At 36.9% G+C, this 17403-nt stretch overlaps 1 protein-coding gene across 3 annotated transcripts; it reads right to left on the reverse strand.

Moving 5' to 3' along the window:
• Positions 1–1005: 1005 nt before the first annotated feature.
• Positions 1006–10550, reverse strand: LOC117322235 (major facilitator superfamily domain-containing protein 1-like). Of its 3 annotated transcripts, none has more exons than XM_033877069.1 (14): positions 10380–10550; positions 9419–9475; positions 8367–8473; positions 7533–7636; positions 7287–7342; positions 6549–6698; positions 6106–6261; positions 5569–5684; positions 5135–5235; positions 4304–4412; positions 3877–4017; positions 3616–3755; positions 3226–3340; positions 1006–2836 (listed from the first exon to the last, which is right to left on the reverse strand). In XM_033877069.1, exons 2-14 carry the CDS (start codon positions 9432–9434, stop codon positions 2681–2683), a joined length of 1467 nt encoding a protein of 488 aa, XP_033732960.1. In that variant the 5' UTR covers positions 9435–9475; positions 10380–10550; the 3' UTR covers positions 1006–2680. The 3 variants fall into 3 exon arrangements, with proteins under 3 accessions (XP_033732960.1, XP_033733123.1, XP_033733045.1); XM_033877232.1 differs by lacking the exon at positions 10380–10550 and adding an exon at positions 9846–10340; XM_033877154.1 differs by lacking the exon at positions 10380–10550 and adding an exon at positions 9885–10339.
• Between the last annotated feature and the right edge of the window lie 6853 nt (positions 10551–17403).

Raw genomic sequence — 17403 nt, forward strand, 5'->3', positions numbered from 1 at the left:
AAACAACAATGATAACAGTAACAACGTCTGGTTTATCAGGGATTTTCATCTAAAATGTCCATATTGCAAACAGACAAATTTAACTTTTCTGTTGTTGTTGTATGAAATATGTCCATCATCTCTGATAAGTAAGAGCTAAATACCACAAGTGGAACTTGATAAGAAGTTTCAAATAGGTGTTGTTCAGGAAAACAGTGATTGTGAAATCATATTACAAAATGGCCGCCATGCCTGCCATAAGTCTTTTTTACGAGGCTAAAAAATAGCATTTTGTTGGCTCCTTTTTCTTAACATCCTCACCAATTTCTAGTTCAATGTGGGGAACTGGAGAAGATTAAAATGGGTTTTTTTCCCCAAGATGGCGGCCATCTTGGATTTTAGACCGAACCGAAAAATAAAAACACTTCGTTGTCTCATCTTTCTTAACAGGACAAGTTTAAAATGTGTTTTTCTAGATGCCTGTCATTGCACGGACTAATTTCCAGTTCAATGGCATCAGTGGACCGACCCGAATAATAACAACGCTTGGTGAAGACCATCACATGATTCAGGGCAAGTTTCAGCTAAATCACACCAGTGGAACTTGAGAAGTTTGAAATGTGAAAAGCTAACGCACGACGACGGATGAAGCACGATGACTATAGGTCACCCTGACCTTTCGGGCCAGATGACCTAAAAAAGCGCCGTCACTGTTATGCGTTTGACATATACGAACATTTATTAAAACTTATTTATATAACAATAAGTACACACAAATACATTTACAATATAAAAAGAATACCAACATGCCAGCGAAAACGTAAATTCAAAATCGATAACACATGGACAAAATATTAACAAAAATACTTGTGTCGACTTCGACGGAGAAACAAAAGTGCAAGGAGAGTAAGGCCGTGTGTTACGGAAGGTCGAGCGTATTCTATGTCATAGCATGCAAATTTAGCTCCTTGCGCGCTAGACACAAAGTTAAAGGACATCACGCCATATATAATGAAAGCCATAAAGATGACTTACAAAACATGTTTACTGTAGACTGGTAATATATATTGAATGTATTTATAAATTTAAGATAATCAGAATTTGTTATATCTAAAACAATATAACACGTTGATAAAAACAAAACAAATAGAATATCATTAAGTAAGCTCTGTCCAGATATCAACCAAAATTCATTTAGCAATGACTGTAGGAAATAGATAACGAATGAAAAAAGTTATTCCAATTGGGTTCCACAGTCCATCACCGAGGATTAAGGAGCGCATTTAAGAGTTTAAAACCCTCTATCATTCTGGCCGTGTTTCGTCAAAATCCTTTCATTAGTTATTGATTAAAATGTGAAAAGTTCGTGAAACATAGTGCTGGGTTCATTCAGGTAGGATAACTTCACAACAATATATGCCTACATTCAGATCACCAGCCGTAAACAGATGCAAAAAACAAAGGCATTATTATATTCCTGTATTGTGTTCAAGATTCCACGCGTACTGTACAGGTTCACTATTTATAACGTACTGGTATATCTAAGGACAGCCTACACAAGGTTATCTGATAATTCCTTGAGTGAGTTCACTATTCACGGCGCACTGGTATATCTAAAGATGTCCTTCACTAGGTTTTCACCAAATTCCTTTAGTGAGCTCACTATTCGTAACGCAGTGGTATCTCACATAATTCCTTTAGTGAGTTCAATATTCGTAGCGTACTGTGTATCAAAGAATCGTTTGAGTGAGTTCCTTTCTATAGCGGACTGGTATATCACATAATTCCTTGAGTGAGTTCACTATTCGTAGCGTACTGGTATGTCAAAGAATCCCTTGAGTGAGTTCCTTTCCACAGCGCACTGGTATATCACATAATTCCTTCGAGTTCATTATTCATAGCATACTGGTTTAAAACCTAGGACGTCCTTTTCTATAATTATCACAGAATTCCTTGAGTGGATTCACACTATAAATATGGCATACGTGGTACATACTATAACTATAACATAGTGGCAATATCAGGGTGATCATATTATCCCTGAGTGAGTTCACTATTTATAACGTATAAGTTGTATATATGCGGTATTCAACAATTAGTCATTACTATTATAAGGAACGAGTTCTTCAGTAACTGCGTCTATGTGATATTTGGTTGGTGTCAATAAACAAGAGCCTTTGCTTTATTCTTTACGAGTGCAACACTAGGGTCATTACTGTATATCCGTAGTGAGTTAATTATAAGGTATGTGTCCAACACTAGGGTCATTACTGTATATCCGGAGTGAGTTAATTATAAGGTATGTGTCCAACACTAGGGTCATTACTGTGTATCCGGAGTGAGTTCATTATAAGGTATGTGTCCAACACTAGGGTCATTACTGTATATCCGGAGTGAGTTAATTATAAGGTATGTGTCCAACACTAGGGTCATTACAGTATATCCGAAGTGAGTTCACTATAAGGTATGTGTCCAACACTAGGGTCATTACTGTATACGTAGTAAGTTCACTATAACATATGTGTCCAACACTAGGGTCATTACAGTATATCCGAAGTGAGTTCACTATAAGGTATGTGTCCAACACTAGGGTCATTACTGTATACGTAGTAAGTTCACTATAACATATGTGTCCAACACTAGGGTCATTACTGTATACGTAGTAAGTTCACTATAACATATGTGTCCAACACTAGGGTCATTACTGTATGCCTGGAATGAGTTCGCCATTACTAGCGTCTATAGATACATAGCTCTGTATACTTGGAGCATCAGTCATAAGTGGAGATTTTTCGTCGACAAAGCTTTTCAGTTCCTTGGAATTCTTCTTTGCTAGTCGTCTGTTTAATAATCTTCCCTGAAAGATAACAGAACAAGCATGCAATTATTATTCTTATTAATCTTTCATTAAGTGGCTTCCCCATCAGTTACATTGACATTAACATTTAGAAATGAATTAAGAAATGCCACATGATTAATAAAACGATAGTTATAATGTCTGTTCCTCCGTTATGAGTTTTAATTATGATAAAATAGCTGTTTAGCTATAACCTATTTGTTTTCTAAAATAAGGGTTTCCGATAAATAGTGTTACCGGTATAGGCATTAACTTTTTAATACTTTAACAACACATAAACCAATTAAATAGATTTGTTTTCCTAAAATGACAAATTTAAGAGAGAGGACAACGGGGGGGGGGGGGGGGGGGGGGGGGGGGGGGGGGGGGGGGATTACTTTTGGGCATACCTTGGTTAAGTCGAAGACGTTGAGGACGACAGAACATAGTGTAGAGAAAAGTAACATTCCTAGTAGCAGCCAAAACATCTTCTGGTATTTATGTAGTAGTGAGTCCTTATCAGGACTGTAAAGGAACGATAATGGTTGGGTGGTATATTTAACATCAATAAAGTAAAAGTTACATTGGTGATAGTGTATCAATACCATATACTGTGTAATTTTGTAATTCACCTGACATTCGAGTGTTATCTACATTATCCAGGTTGATTAGGTTACGGTATAGTTACACAATAATGTCTCACTGAACTTCCCTGTTGAATTATTGATACTGTAAAATGAAGGAATAGACTTTTACCATGTAATTAGCATCTTTGCTGAAGTAGAGCTATGTATACTTACTCTTCTGTGAAGCCAAGAAGTTTGCCGGTTACCAGGTTTGTCAAGCCAATACTTAGACCTTGGATAAAAGTCGCTATACCTATAGCCGTACCTATAGCTTTCTTCGGCACCACAATGATAATACATGGCCACAGACATACCTGAAAGTGTGTAAAATTAGACAATTCTCTCTCCAGGCATTCTCATGTTTTACCAAGATTCAATGAAATATCATTCCTCATTTTCCTCGTGGTAATTTCAGAAATTATATTAAATACTCACACCAGCGAACGTGTAGGAGACACCAATCCAGATGGTGAGGATGAGAGGGTGTATGTCGTGGCAGTAGGAGAGCAGTGGAAAGACTGGTAGAGTGAGAACACACACAGCAATAAGGACTATCCCGTGGCAGTCTATCGCTCCCTACCACAAACCACAGATACATTTATAGTCACTTATTATTCCACTGATTTTCCTAGTACTGCTAATCCTATTAGTTCTAGATTTGATGTTTAATAGATATTCGACGTTATTTTTTCGTCCAACATTTATATGTGTTGACACCCTAGCATATTACCATTATTCTCTTCTTACAAACTTGAATTTATGTATACTATATACATACTCACATATATGTCCATGTTAATAATTGCTGTGTAATTTGTTACTAAGCGTCAGATATTACATCGTCATCTGCTATTGTACTTACCAATAAACTGCCAATGAGCGGTGATATTACAACAGAGGTGTCATATATAGCTCCAGTAAAGTAGGAGGATGTTGTTTTAGAGTATCCATACCTATCCTGGATATATTTGCTGTAATAAAGTATACAGGTATATAATTGACTGTATAAAAGAAACACAAGTGAATGCCCTCAGATATTAACAAAGTAAAATATACTGTACATGCCTAAAACGAATATTGAATTCCATCATACAACAGTTTAATTCTTCTATAACTCGTTATAGATGATAGGAGCCATTAGAGTGAAAATCCAGCGGGAAAGAAAGGAAAGCCATACCTGATCAATTTATGTTTAAATATAGCAGGGGAGGCACATTATCTATAATTTAATAAATAGAGGATAACTAACAGGGTCTTCAGTAATACCAAATATATTTGGCTAATATTTTGATATTTTTCACTCGTGCGCAGCACTCGTGTGGCTAATATTTTGATATTTTTCACTCGTGCGCGCGCAGACATATATATGTCGGGCTTTCTGATTGGTCAATTATTTTTGTATTTTCTAATCATTAATTTGATTAGTCAAATCAGCAAAAGTGATATTTTTCATGCTAGTGAAAAATATCACTTTTATAGAATGAATAATTTTTGATATTTCACTTGTAAAAATGTAATAAATTACGTACTTTGATATTTCAATCATTACAGCCTACACTATTTCGATTACATTTGTATCAATTATAAGTCAAACGTCTTTCTTAGACACTAAGTAGATGCCCGCGGATTGTTTTGATCACACTTTTAAATCCTTGTACATTGTATAAATTTGTCATTTCATTAGAATGCTTACGTTCCATTTCCCACAAAGGGGAGATAACTGGAGTAGTAGGACATGATCACGAGACAAATCATCCAGTAAGTAGCCGGGAAATCACGGATGTCCTTACGGGACTAAAAAGAAACACATGCATTCTATAAGTTTAAGATACTTTTTTATCGCATAACTCAGAAAACGTATATTATATCAAAATCTGGAGGACAAATGGGGGCAGCCATATTGTTCCATTTTCAATGCATGTCGTAAACTTCATTTTTCATATTAAATGACGTCATAATCGATTTCTGACTGGCGCAACCAATAGAAAACGTTCCTGGTCTGTAATACATGGGTAAATTCATTGCATAACAGGACGATTATGTGATGAATACCTTTAGTAACAACTTTCATAGAATCAATAACATCAGCTCAAAAAGAAAAGTTTAACGATGTTTTTTTTTACTTACCACAGGTAGAGCTTTCATACTTATTTTGCAGTCATCATCAAGTTGTTTTGTGCCGTAGTAGTCTACCACAGCCAAACTCACGGCGGAGAAGACCCCTATCACACAAGCTAATGTCCCTGTATAACGGCAAATACATCTCATTAGGTCAGGATATCAGTCAGAATACATTACAGTGTTGACCAAATAGTTTCAATAATTATTATCAAATCTGAATTCAGTTACATAATTGAGAATCACTGCCAATGTATTGAATGTTCAAATATAAGTCGTTTGAAGACAAAATTCGAACATTCGAGATGGTACAGACCAAATAGTTCTCACTTTTCAATTATTCGATATATATAAATATAACATCGTTTAATGTATTTCTGATCATCAAATTGAATGTTAACAATAAAAATTAATGTTCATTATATCTAATAATTTAAGAAACCATAAAGGTGATAACTCAACATTCACTGACATTTGGCCGTGTTAATGTTGTGTATGTATTATATGAACTAGAGAAATGAAACTTTAAAAATTATAATAACTCACCCATCCAAAATGCCCATCTGATCCCATACAATTTTGCTATATTGGCAGTAAGGAGGTAATTTGAAACGTTCCCCACGCGTAATGCAAATATCACAAATCCATAAACGAAAGAGATTCTGTCTTTGAACCAAAACGCGACGACGCGATCTTGAACAACTACAAAAATAAAACACATTATCCTAGTTACAATGCAGTCGATTAACTAGCAAAGCTGTGTTTTATCTATCATTCGTTTTAAAGTCATTAAGCAAATAGAAGTAAAAATATGTAAGATAGACAAAGTAAAGAGCCGCCTATTGTCATACACAGTGGATTATCACGATATTAAATTTGTAATGGTAGCATTAATCTGAGTTATGGTTTCCTTTGGTTAAATTATTTGGTTACTTAATTAGATGAGACAGACTATATGTAGTATCCTGACCAAATGTATGTAGACCTACTGAGTGACGATCCGGATCCTGCGCCAATAAACAGGCGACCGCAAATCATCAACGGAAACATTGTGGCTGTTCCTCGAATCCCGTCCATGGTGGAAACAGCAAACAGAACTGAACCAATGGTAGCCAGCATCGTTACGATTACTGCAGATACTGAACAAAAGTGATAACTTATCAGAATTTTATCGAAATTCATTTCATGGCATGTTTATGGTATTATCATTAATTTGGCAATGTTTTATATACATTGCATCCTATATGCAATTACATGATTTTATAGTTGATGACAATGTTTATGTATATAACGCGGATATTCTACACAAGTTTCAATATCCCAATATTTACATGCAATGATTGGCCTTTCCTCTTCCGTACATTAGATTTTTTCTTTTCTTTTTTAATTCGTTACTGACATAGAGAACATAACAACATACACATCGCCTATTCTATATATAACCAACTATGAGTTAGAGCAAACATATTTTTCGAATTAGAAATCAACTCAGTAATATGTGTACATCCATGCATTATAAAGAGACTTAAGCATGGTTATATTTCGATACTAAGTAGTAGTCACACGCAAATCAGCATTTTGTTTTTTTTTCTTTTATTAGTGTTGTTATTTCTTCTTTTAAATTTAAATCGTGACAGTAAAATGAACGAAATTAACACACACACACAATTTTTAGATAAAGAAAACAAAGAAAGAAAATCACTCCCAATGATGAGATCAATAACTACCTCTATTCCCAATTCTGTCGATCATGTATCCTCCAGGTAAGGCAAACAATGCGTTCCTGTTTAAAACAAAACTGACGACATCAACACTTGTTTTGTTAAGTTATCATCAAATTAATATATTTTTTAACGTGATATCACATTATAAACAAAACGTATTTCATCTTTCAAGTCTTCAAATGCAGTTTGTGGTGCTTTATTTTGAATGTATTAATTCCTCTATACTGACCAAAGACATGATATACGTACATCCATGAGTAGGCTGTGTACAGCTGGTTATACCGGTAGGGACCCAGTCCTAAACAACCCTCACAACACGTTGCATTACTAGAAATATTCGCACATGTCCCAGTCTGAAGTAAAAACACTAAATTACTGTAGGTATAGTTTACCCATAACAACGTTAAATGGTGTAGCTATTTTTTATCGAGGTCGATCATATATGTTTAGTAACATTCGGTTAATCTCTAAGATTTTGTATTACATTGAACGTTACTGATCAACCAAATAAAAAGTATAGTTTATCGTGAATGATCCTCATGAAAAACGCTACATATTATACAAATATTCTTAACGCGGTCGATCATATATGTTTAGTAGCATTCGGGTAATCTTCAACAGTCTAGATATGATAAATATACTCGTCCACAGCCCGATTATCGTGTTTACGAGCCATTCACACAGACTAAAGCATGAATAGAATCGTTTGAGCCAACCAATCAGAATGTTTAGTGAAAAGGTTATAGTATTAACAGAATAGATGGAGCAAACTAATCAGAATGTTTAGTGAAAAGGTTATAGTAAAAACAGAATAGATGGAGCAAACTAATCAGAATGTTTAGTGAAAAGGTTATAGTATAAACAGAATAGCTGGAGCCATTCAATCAGAATGTTTAGTGAAGAGGTTATAGTATAAACAGATTAGCTGGAGCTACCTAACCAAATGTAAGTGAGGATAATGTTAGCTTCTAATAGTAAGGGAACAGTTTATCATTCGTTGTAGGTTGCCAGATTGATAGATACAACTGTTAAACAGTAAGCCTTAACTAATGATAAGCTCTTGTATACTACTGGACCACTTACGTCCTGTCCCTGTATGTCCGCCTGGACGGCGCTGATGATGTCGATGTTGAAGTAACATCCGAACGTCATAGAGCAGTCGAACACGAGGATCAGATAACGCCATTTCCCTATAAAAGACGAGATGTATGTTCTTCGGTATTCATTGCAGGTCCACGCATTCGCCCGTTACATTGTGGGACTGGTTTACACAGAAACATGGTCCGCCGGACCCAGCTATTATTTTTGGGAATTTCCCGTTTATTTTCTTAGCTCAACTTATCTTCCCTTTATCTATTTTTAAAAACCGGGAAGCAAACACGAATACAAATGAAAGAATTGAACAAAAGCTAATAAAAGAAAAAAAATCTTAAACTAAATATGTGTGAATGTCATTCTTGCAAAAATGTGGACATTGACATTTGTTATTGTTAAACAAAGTCACGTACTATTACTATTGGACAAACAAAGTTTACCTGCTTTTACTATTGGACAAACAAAGTCTACCTACTATTACTATTGGACAAAGTCTACCTACTATTACTATTGGACAAAGTCTACCTACTATTACTATTGGACAAAGTCTACCTACTATTTCTATTGGACAAACAAAGTCTACCTGCTATTACTATTGGACAAAGTCTACCTACTATTACTATTGGACAGAGTCTACCTACTATTACTATTGGACAAAGTCTACCTACAATTTCTATTGGACAAACAAAGTCTACCTACTACTATTCGATAAACAAAGCTTAAGCTCCTTTTCCTAGTATGTATCCGTCCCGTATAACATACATACAATCATACATATATCAAAATATTTAAATCAAATTAAAAAATAGTGCTGCTTTTACCTCCCTATAGCATCAATCAAAAGATTAACTTTAAAAACAAATATATATACATATATAAATGTCATTTTATTGTACCTTTATAAGAGGATAATGATGACTATATAGATGGCTAACGACCGGCATCTAGCTGACTCTATATATCTTTGTTGGTATACAAAAAACTAATGGCTTTTTAAATATATTTTAAATACATGTAATAAAAATACTTTCGATACTTACAGTCTTCGACTTTCATTACGATTTGTTAGGACTCTATCAAGCGCAGAAGACATCGTCCTGGAAAAAACAAAAACATAATGTGATTTGTTTAATATTGAAAAAAATGATAATAGTAACTCAAAATGTATAAACAAGGTCAAAACATCCACAAAACAAGAGGAGAAAGGGATGCACGTTCGGGACGTGTAGTATTCGTCTGTTTGTATTATTGAAGAAAAGCGACCATGGCAATTTCGGTCCATTCCAATTAATGTCACGTTCTCAATATGAAACCTAGGGTAATGACAATGACACCAACACACATATCGACCACGTTGACTTTCATATCAAACAAGGAAATAAAAACAAAATACTGAAATAATGTGGTGGCGTCATAAGATTGAATTTTTGTTTTGCAATGGATGCGTTTAGATTTAAGTAACTTAACTATTGTACGTGACTTATTTGATGAATATTTTCCTATTACCGGTGTCTTCTGTCGCATGGCGCACTGTCGCTCTTCGCTTGTCAGGGGACGAGCATGGCCGAATTAAGCCCCCATAAGAGAGCATGTAGCAAACGGTTACATATGAAAATCATTTATGGATCAGCATTAATTCATGCAGACAATAAACATTATGATTTATATTTATGTGTACATCTGGATATTTTTTTTCCATATTTTGCTCTCGACTGTTTTTTGTTTTGTTTTGTTTTTTCTCATTTTTTTTTTTAACTCTAATTTTGAATTACGTTCCGTTTGGAAATTATCAAATTTCTTTTAAAGCAGACAGAATGTCAGGACCCTAAGTCCACATCTGTAATAAATTCTTACAAATGCATAAATATGTCGATCGAAATAAGATATATTACCCCTAAGTTTAATTTATCAAACAGAATACCATGTTACAATCAACAGGTAGAGTCAAACGTCGATCATAAAGACAGCCTTCCCGTAATGTTTAAACTGGAAGTTACTTACCATTACTGTTAAGACTCCCCTGTAAGAAAACATGTACATCTTCATTGAAAGTAATATTGTTTACATTAATACGATGATACTTAGTAAATGTGTGTTATCAGGTAGACAATAGCTGGATGTCGATCACATGTTTGATAACGAGCCATATACAACCTATCGTCGTGTTTCCAGCCAGGAGACCACCACCCACCATATCGCGTCCAGACATGGACCATGGTTATCTTTGTTAAAGATGGAGGTCGGACTGGAGGTCGGACTGGATGTCGAACCATGCATGTATAATAACATTGCATCACAGATATGAGTCAATTTTCATCACAATTCATAACTGTTTGATATCACGAAACGTTTATTTGTAAAGCTTTATTAACGAGAAAACGTATTAATAAAATCAATTTAATTATACCTTAAAGGTACATCGTCGCCTACAAAGAGTTATAATGACCAATTAAAAACACAAATAGGCTGCTGTATATGTCATACAATATCAAAACTTTGTACGTTATTACTAAATGCATTATCATTATTTGTTTTTCTCTTAATTTTGAAGTAAAGAAATAACTAATTACATCCCGAAGACATTCTACCGTGATCCGCTTCTATATTATGTATACCGGTTTACCGTTCGGTTACAGTTCGGTCAAAAAAGCAGTCATTTCGAGTGCTGATCTTTTTTTGAATTTATTTTATGTCGCCTTAGACGAAGTCTTAGTTGGCCTATTGCGATCGACTTTTGTTCCGCGTCGCGCGTCGTTAACAATTTACATTTTCAACTTCTCCTTATATTGATAATTACTAACAGGCCCAGAGACCTGATATTGTGTCTGGAGCATGTTGGGATGAAGGGCTACCAAGCTTGTTTAAATGGATGTCCTTAACCTAAATCCAAGGTCACATAGGTTGGATATGCTAAAATGAAAGACTTTAACACTTCAAGTGACCATTACAGCCCATGGGCCTCTTGTTTTAAGATATATTTCTATAATGTGGATGTCATTTTATGCATTTTTGTAAAAAAAAAAAAAGGATATACACTGTCGGCGAAGAAGTCCCTTAAGTTTTACGAAATGATATACGGAAATGCCGTTCTTGTTTAAAATGAGCCATACATGAAGTGTACCTCTGTACTGCTTGATATGCAAATATACACATTTGATAAAGTTAAATCGGTGACCTGAACTTCAACCACACATACATCCATAAGTGTTGTACATGTGTACTTAGTATAGTCACGGGATCGTCATTGTGATAATGTATAGTGTATTGATGGCTAGTTTTGTTACTGTTGACGATATAACTGTGGATATACCTGGTATATTTATCTATGTGGTCAATATCATCTATCAGAAATGAGTTTGATGTGTCGCTAGAGTAGAATCTGTAGTATTTACTTGTCCATGTCGTTATCTATATAAATCACCTATTTGTTAATAGAAACATAATGATTGCTGAAAAGTAATTTTGTATTCACATTAAGATATAAATAAAACACTTCTCGTCATGAATGTCAATACCTTTTTTACCAAAATATTCTTAACCACCACAGACACCGTTAGGACACGACAATGTGTATCCAAGGTCCAGGGAACTATTTTATTGAGTAAAACAAGGGTACTGTTGTCAGGGGCTGTCATGCTAGATCCTGATAAAGATAAACACACAAAATTAACCACCTCAGACACCGTTAGACCATTTAATGTGTACCAAGGTCCTGGGAACTAAATTGTTAGTTAGGTGTATTACCGCTAGAATAGTCGGTGTTGGTGCTAGGATCTCCTCTTGTAGCCCAAGGATACAGCATCACAGCAAAGGACCAGATTCCGCGGTATCATCTTCTTGAGACACATTTTTCGTGCCGAGTGGAGGTCGAATCATACCCTTCAGATGTACTAACGATTGAGGTCCATGTATCGTAGCTCCGTCAGTCAGTTTTTACAGAGTGGGAAAAGGGGATGACTTCTTTTCTTCAACCTGAGTTTGTATTCCATAAACTGTTCACCAATATTGAAATAAACTGATACATGTAATGTTCATTAATGAACATGAAATCGAACTTTGATATATTTCACGATAGCTGTAGTATTACTGTTAAGAGAACAAATCTTTTACAAAATCTAAGAGTTTGCATCATGAAGCAATTCTGAAGGACAGACAATCAGAAAAAGTATTGCCTTCTTAATGCGGTGTTTATATGGTCGAGGGCCAAACCGATGGCATATATGCTTCCGCAGAGAAAATAGAAGGCACCGTCTGGTAAACGGATTGAAGAACAATGGTGGTCGGTGAAGCATGCTGCTGACAAATTCTTACCATCTTTTGAGACATCAGTGTAGATCTGAACATGATCGGGGAAATCTGCAATGAACTCGAGAAAGGAGGATTTGTGTTCATCGGGTAATGCACTGGACTTTGCCTTCTCATGCAGAGCAATTCAGGTTAGTATGAGGTGTTTCGACAAGCCACGGCGGTACATGTACATCAGATACGGTGTACTCGGCTATGTTGTCTAAACTTATGCTAAGCATTGACACACCTTTTCATTTTAAGCATAAAAAAACAAGATACATAACGATCGAGGTACAGGTCAGTTCGTTAAAAAAAACGGTTATGCTTGTATTTTCTAGGACGATGTGTGCGTGTGTTTTTCTGAAACCCCTATACATTCGTTCGTCCAACAAGTGTCCATCATGTTCGAAAATTTCGAGCTTTCAGTGTGGCGTGGGTGGCTAAAAACAGAAATCCAGGGTGATAAACAAGACAAACATTTCATAAACAAATTAAGTTTATAAATTACAACAATTAATAGTGTTAACATCTTCCTCTCTGTTGCTGGGATCAGGAGCTAGCAATGATATCTATGGGATAAGAATAAAAAGTATAAGGTTATGTACTCTCATATGATTCTTATAATTTTTCATTTTTATTACATGTATATCGTTGCTAGGCCGTGGTCCGAGTGGAGGTAAACAACCACTATTTATTAACACTTCTTTATCATGCTATATAGAACGCGGTCAATATTTTGGGTCAAATGTCAATGATAAGATAAGGTCATTATATTGAGGTAAATTACCCGGTATCGGCTAAAATGATGTGTATTACATAGGTTGATTTGTTGGACCAGAGCAGGGTGCATAGATCAATGTTATATTTGAACAAATATATCTATACAAATAAAAATTACACCAAAAGACAACCAGGTCGTCAAAACCTAATAGTCCAAAGGCCTGATAGTCATAAAATGGGTAAATACTGTGAGAAAATGCCCTGGGCTACTATAAATGGTAATTGTATCCTCCAGACATATTACTGAAGATTTGTTATAGGTTTCGATACAAAACAAGAGGCCCATGGGGCCTGTATCGCTCACCTGGTTGGATTTGACCAAATGTCAAAATAATGTTCATGTTCAATTCCTTTTGTTTGTTAACCTCAAACAATGCTATTTATGGTTATAGCATGGGGATCCCAACTGCTTTAAAGAAATAATGAAGTCCAGACTCTCTGAGTTTACAACATGCATTTATAACTTTATGACTAGTAGTGATTTAAAGGAATTACCTCTATTTCCCATATGGGGCCCCGCCACTTTTGTCCCTCGGGGGTCAGAGTCACCATTTATGCAAAATCTGTTCCCCTTCCCCCAAGAATGTTTCTTACCAAATTGGGTTCAAATCCATTCATAACTTTATGACACGTAGCGATTTTAAGGAATTACCTCTATTTCCCCATTAGGCCCGCCCCTTTGGCCCCTTCGGGGTCAGAGTCACAATTTATGCAAAATCTTTTCCCCTTCCCCAAAGAATGTTTCTTACTAAATTGGGTTCAAATCCATTCATAAATTTATGACTAGTAGCGATTTAAAGGAATTACCTCTATTTCCCATATGGGGCCCCGCCCCTTTGGCCCCTCGGGGTCAGAGGCACCATTTATGCAAATTCTGTTCCCCTTCCCCAAAGGATGTTTCTTATTAAATTGGGTTCAAATCCATTCATAACTTTATGACTAGTAGCGATTTAAAGGAATTACCTCTATTTCCCATATGGGGCCCCGCCTCTTTGGCCCCTCGGGGGTCAGAGTCACCATTTATGCAAAATCTGTTCCCCTTCACATAAGAATGTTTCTGACCAATTTGGGTATAAATCCATTCATAACTTTATGACTAGTAGCGATTTGAAGGAATTACCTCTATTTCCCCATTAGGCCCCGCCCCTTTGGCCCCTTGGGGGTCAGAGTCACCATTTATGCAAAATCTGTTCCCCTTTCCCAAAGGATGTTTCTTACTAAATTGTGTTAAAAACCATTCATAACTTTATGACTAGTAGCGATTTAAAGGAATTACCTCTATTTCCCATATGGGGCCATGCTCCCCTTTAATTTGGCCCTCAGGGATCAGAGTCACCATTTATGCAAAATCTGTTCCCCTTCCTCCAATGATGTTTTTGACCAAATTGGCTTCAAATCCTTTCATAACTTTATGACTAGTAGAGATTTAAAGATATTACCTCTGTTTCCCCATTAGGCCCCGCCCCTTTGGTCTTTTGGGGGTCAGAGTAACCATTTATGCAAAATCTGATCCCCTTCACATAAGAATGTTTCTGACCAAATTGGGTTCAAATCCATTCATAACTTTATGACTAGTAGCGATTTGAAGGAATTACCTCTATTTCCCCATTAGGCCCCGCCCCTTTGGCCCCTTAGGGGTCAGAGTCACCATTTATGCAAAATCTATTCCCCATCCCCCAAGAATGTTTCCGACCAAATTGGGTTCAAATTCATTCATAACTTTATGACTAGTAGCGATTTAAAGGAATTACCTCTATTTCCCCATTAGGCCCCGCCCCTTTGGCCCCTTGGGGGTCAGAGTAACCATTTATGCAAAATCTGATCCCCTTCCCTGAAGGATGTTTCTGACCAAATTGGGTTCAAATCCATTCATAACTTTATGACTAGTAGCGATTTGAAGGAATTACCTCTATTTCCCCTAATGGGCCCCGCCCCTTTGGCCCCTTGGGGGTCAGAGTAACCATTTATGCAAAATCTGTTCCCCTTCCCCAAAGGATGTTTCTGACCAAATTGGGTTCAAATCCATTCATAACTTTATGACTAGTAGCGATTTAAAGGAATTGCCTTAATTTCCCCTATTGGGCCCCGCCCCTCAGGCCCCTTGGGGGTCAGAGTCACCATTTATGCAAAATCTGATCCCCTTCCCCGAAGGATGTTTCTGACTAAATTGGGTTCAAATCCATTCATAACTTTATGACTAGTAGCGATTTGAAGGAATTACCTCTATTTCCCCATTAGGCCCCGCCTCTCAGGCCCCTTGGGAGTCAGAGTAACCATTTATGCAAAATCTGTTTCCCTTCCCCAAAGTATGTTTCTGACCAAATCGGGTTCAAATCCATTCATAACTTTATGACTAGTAGCGATTTGAAGGAATTACCTCTATTTCCCCATTAGGCCCCACCCCTTTGGCCCCTTGGGGGTCAGAGTCACCATTTATGCAAAATCTGTTCCCCTTCCCCAAAGGATGTTTCTGACCAAATTGGGACCAAATCCATTCATAACTTTATGACTAGTAGCGATTTAAAGGAATTGCCTCAATTTCCCCTATTGGGCCCCGCCCCTCAGGCCCCTTGGGGGTCAGAGTCACCATTTATGCAAAATCTGATCCCCTTCTGCCAAGGATGGACGACGGACGCCAGACGACGGACGCTGCACCATGGCATAAGCTCACCGGACCTTCGGTCCAGGTGAGCTAAAAAACCGTACTTGGTAGGACGCTTACATACAGACAAATAAGTGTTGTGAAGACTACGCACAAAATGGCGCGTACAAACGAAGAAATGAGTGTATTTTTTGTTTTATCTAATAACGTATATGAGTGTTTGTTTTGTCAACGTCCATTTACGGGGATGTATACATTAAATGATAACATAATACCCATGTTATATTTGAAGTCATAGCTGTACCCATTTTCAAACGATCTGGCCTTAGGACTATTATTGCACTACGGTTTTTTACAATGTTTGGTTTGGTTTGTTTTTGTTTAACGTCCTATTAACAGCCAGGGTCATTTAAGGACGTGCCAGGTTTTGGAGGTGGAGGAAAGCCGGAGTACCCGGAGAAAAACCACCGGCCTACGGTCAGTACCTGGCAACTGCCCCACGTAGGTTTCGAACTCGCAACCCAGAAGTGGAGGGCCAGTGATATTGTGTCGGGACACCTTAACCACTCGGCCGCCGCGGCCCCTAAAACTAACATCGAGAGAAAGGCCGAGTATTACAAGTAAGACAATGTCCCTACCTAACATCGAGAGCAAGGCTAAGTATTACAAGTAATCCAATGTCCCTTCCTAACATTGAGAGCACGGCTGAGTATTACAAGTAATCCAATGGCCCCACCTAACATCGAAAGCACGGCAGAGTATTACAAGTAATCCAATGGCCCCACCTAACATTGAGAGCACGGCTGAGTATTCCAAGTAATCCACGGCAGAGTATTACAAGTAATCCAATGTCCCTTTCTAACATTGAGAGCACGGCTGAGTATTACAAATAAACAACAGGTGCAATCAATGATTGCGAAAGCTCACCGGCGGCAGCAATCACACTTTGCATTCATTATACCCCCGCAACGAAGTTAGGGGGGTAAACAGGAATCAGTGTGTCTGTCCGTCCGTCCGTCTGTCTGTCTGTAGACGCATTTTGTCCGGACAACTCCTCCTAAACTGAATGACCAATTTCAATGAAACTTCTCACAAATATAGAGGACCATGTGTAGATGTGCATGCCACTTTTTTTCCCTTCAAAATTATGGTTGCTATGGCAACTGGTCACTATAAACAGGTTTTCTGATAAGAACCATAACTTTAAGTTTGTCCGGACAACTCCTCCTAAACCGAAGGGCCAATTTCAATGAAACTTCACCCAAATATATAGGAACATGTGTAGATGTGCATGCCACTTTTTTTTCAAAATTATGGTTGCTATGGCAACTGGTCACTATAAACAGGTTTTCTGAT

Source organism: Pecten maximus, chromosome 1 (assembly GCF_902652985.1).
Source record: "Pecten maximus chromosome 1, xPecMax1.1, whole genome shotgun sequence".
Classification (NCBI taxonomy): Eukaryota; Metazoa; Mollusca; class Bivalvia; order Pectinida; family Pectinidae; genus Pecten; species Pecten maximus.

Excerpts from the sequence above, each read along its gene's own strand:
- LOC117322235 (XM_033877069.1), bottom strand. Across the intron at positions 6,262-6,548 it reads AGGATCCGGATCGTCACTCA|TTGTTCAAGATCGCGTCGTC; the intron begins GTAGGTCTACAT and ends TTATTTTTGTAG. Across the intron at positions 4,413-5,134 it reads CCCTTTGTGGGAAATGGAAC|CAAATATATCCAGGATAGGT; the intron begins GTAAGCATTCTA and ends ACTTTATTACAG.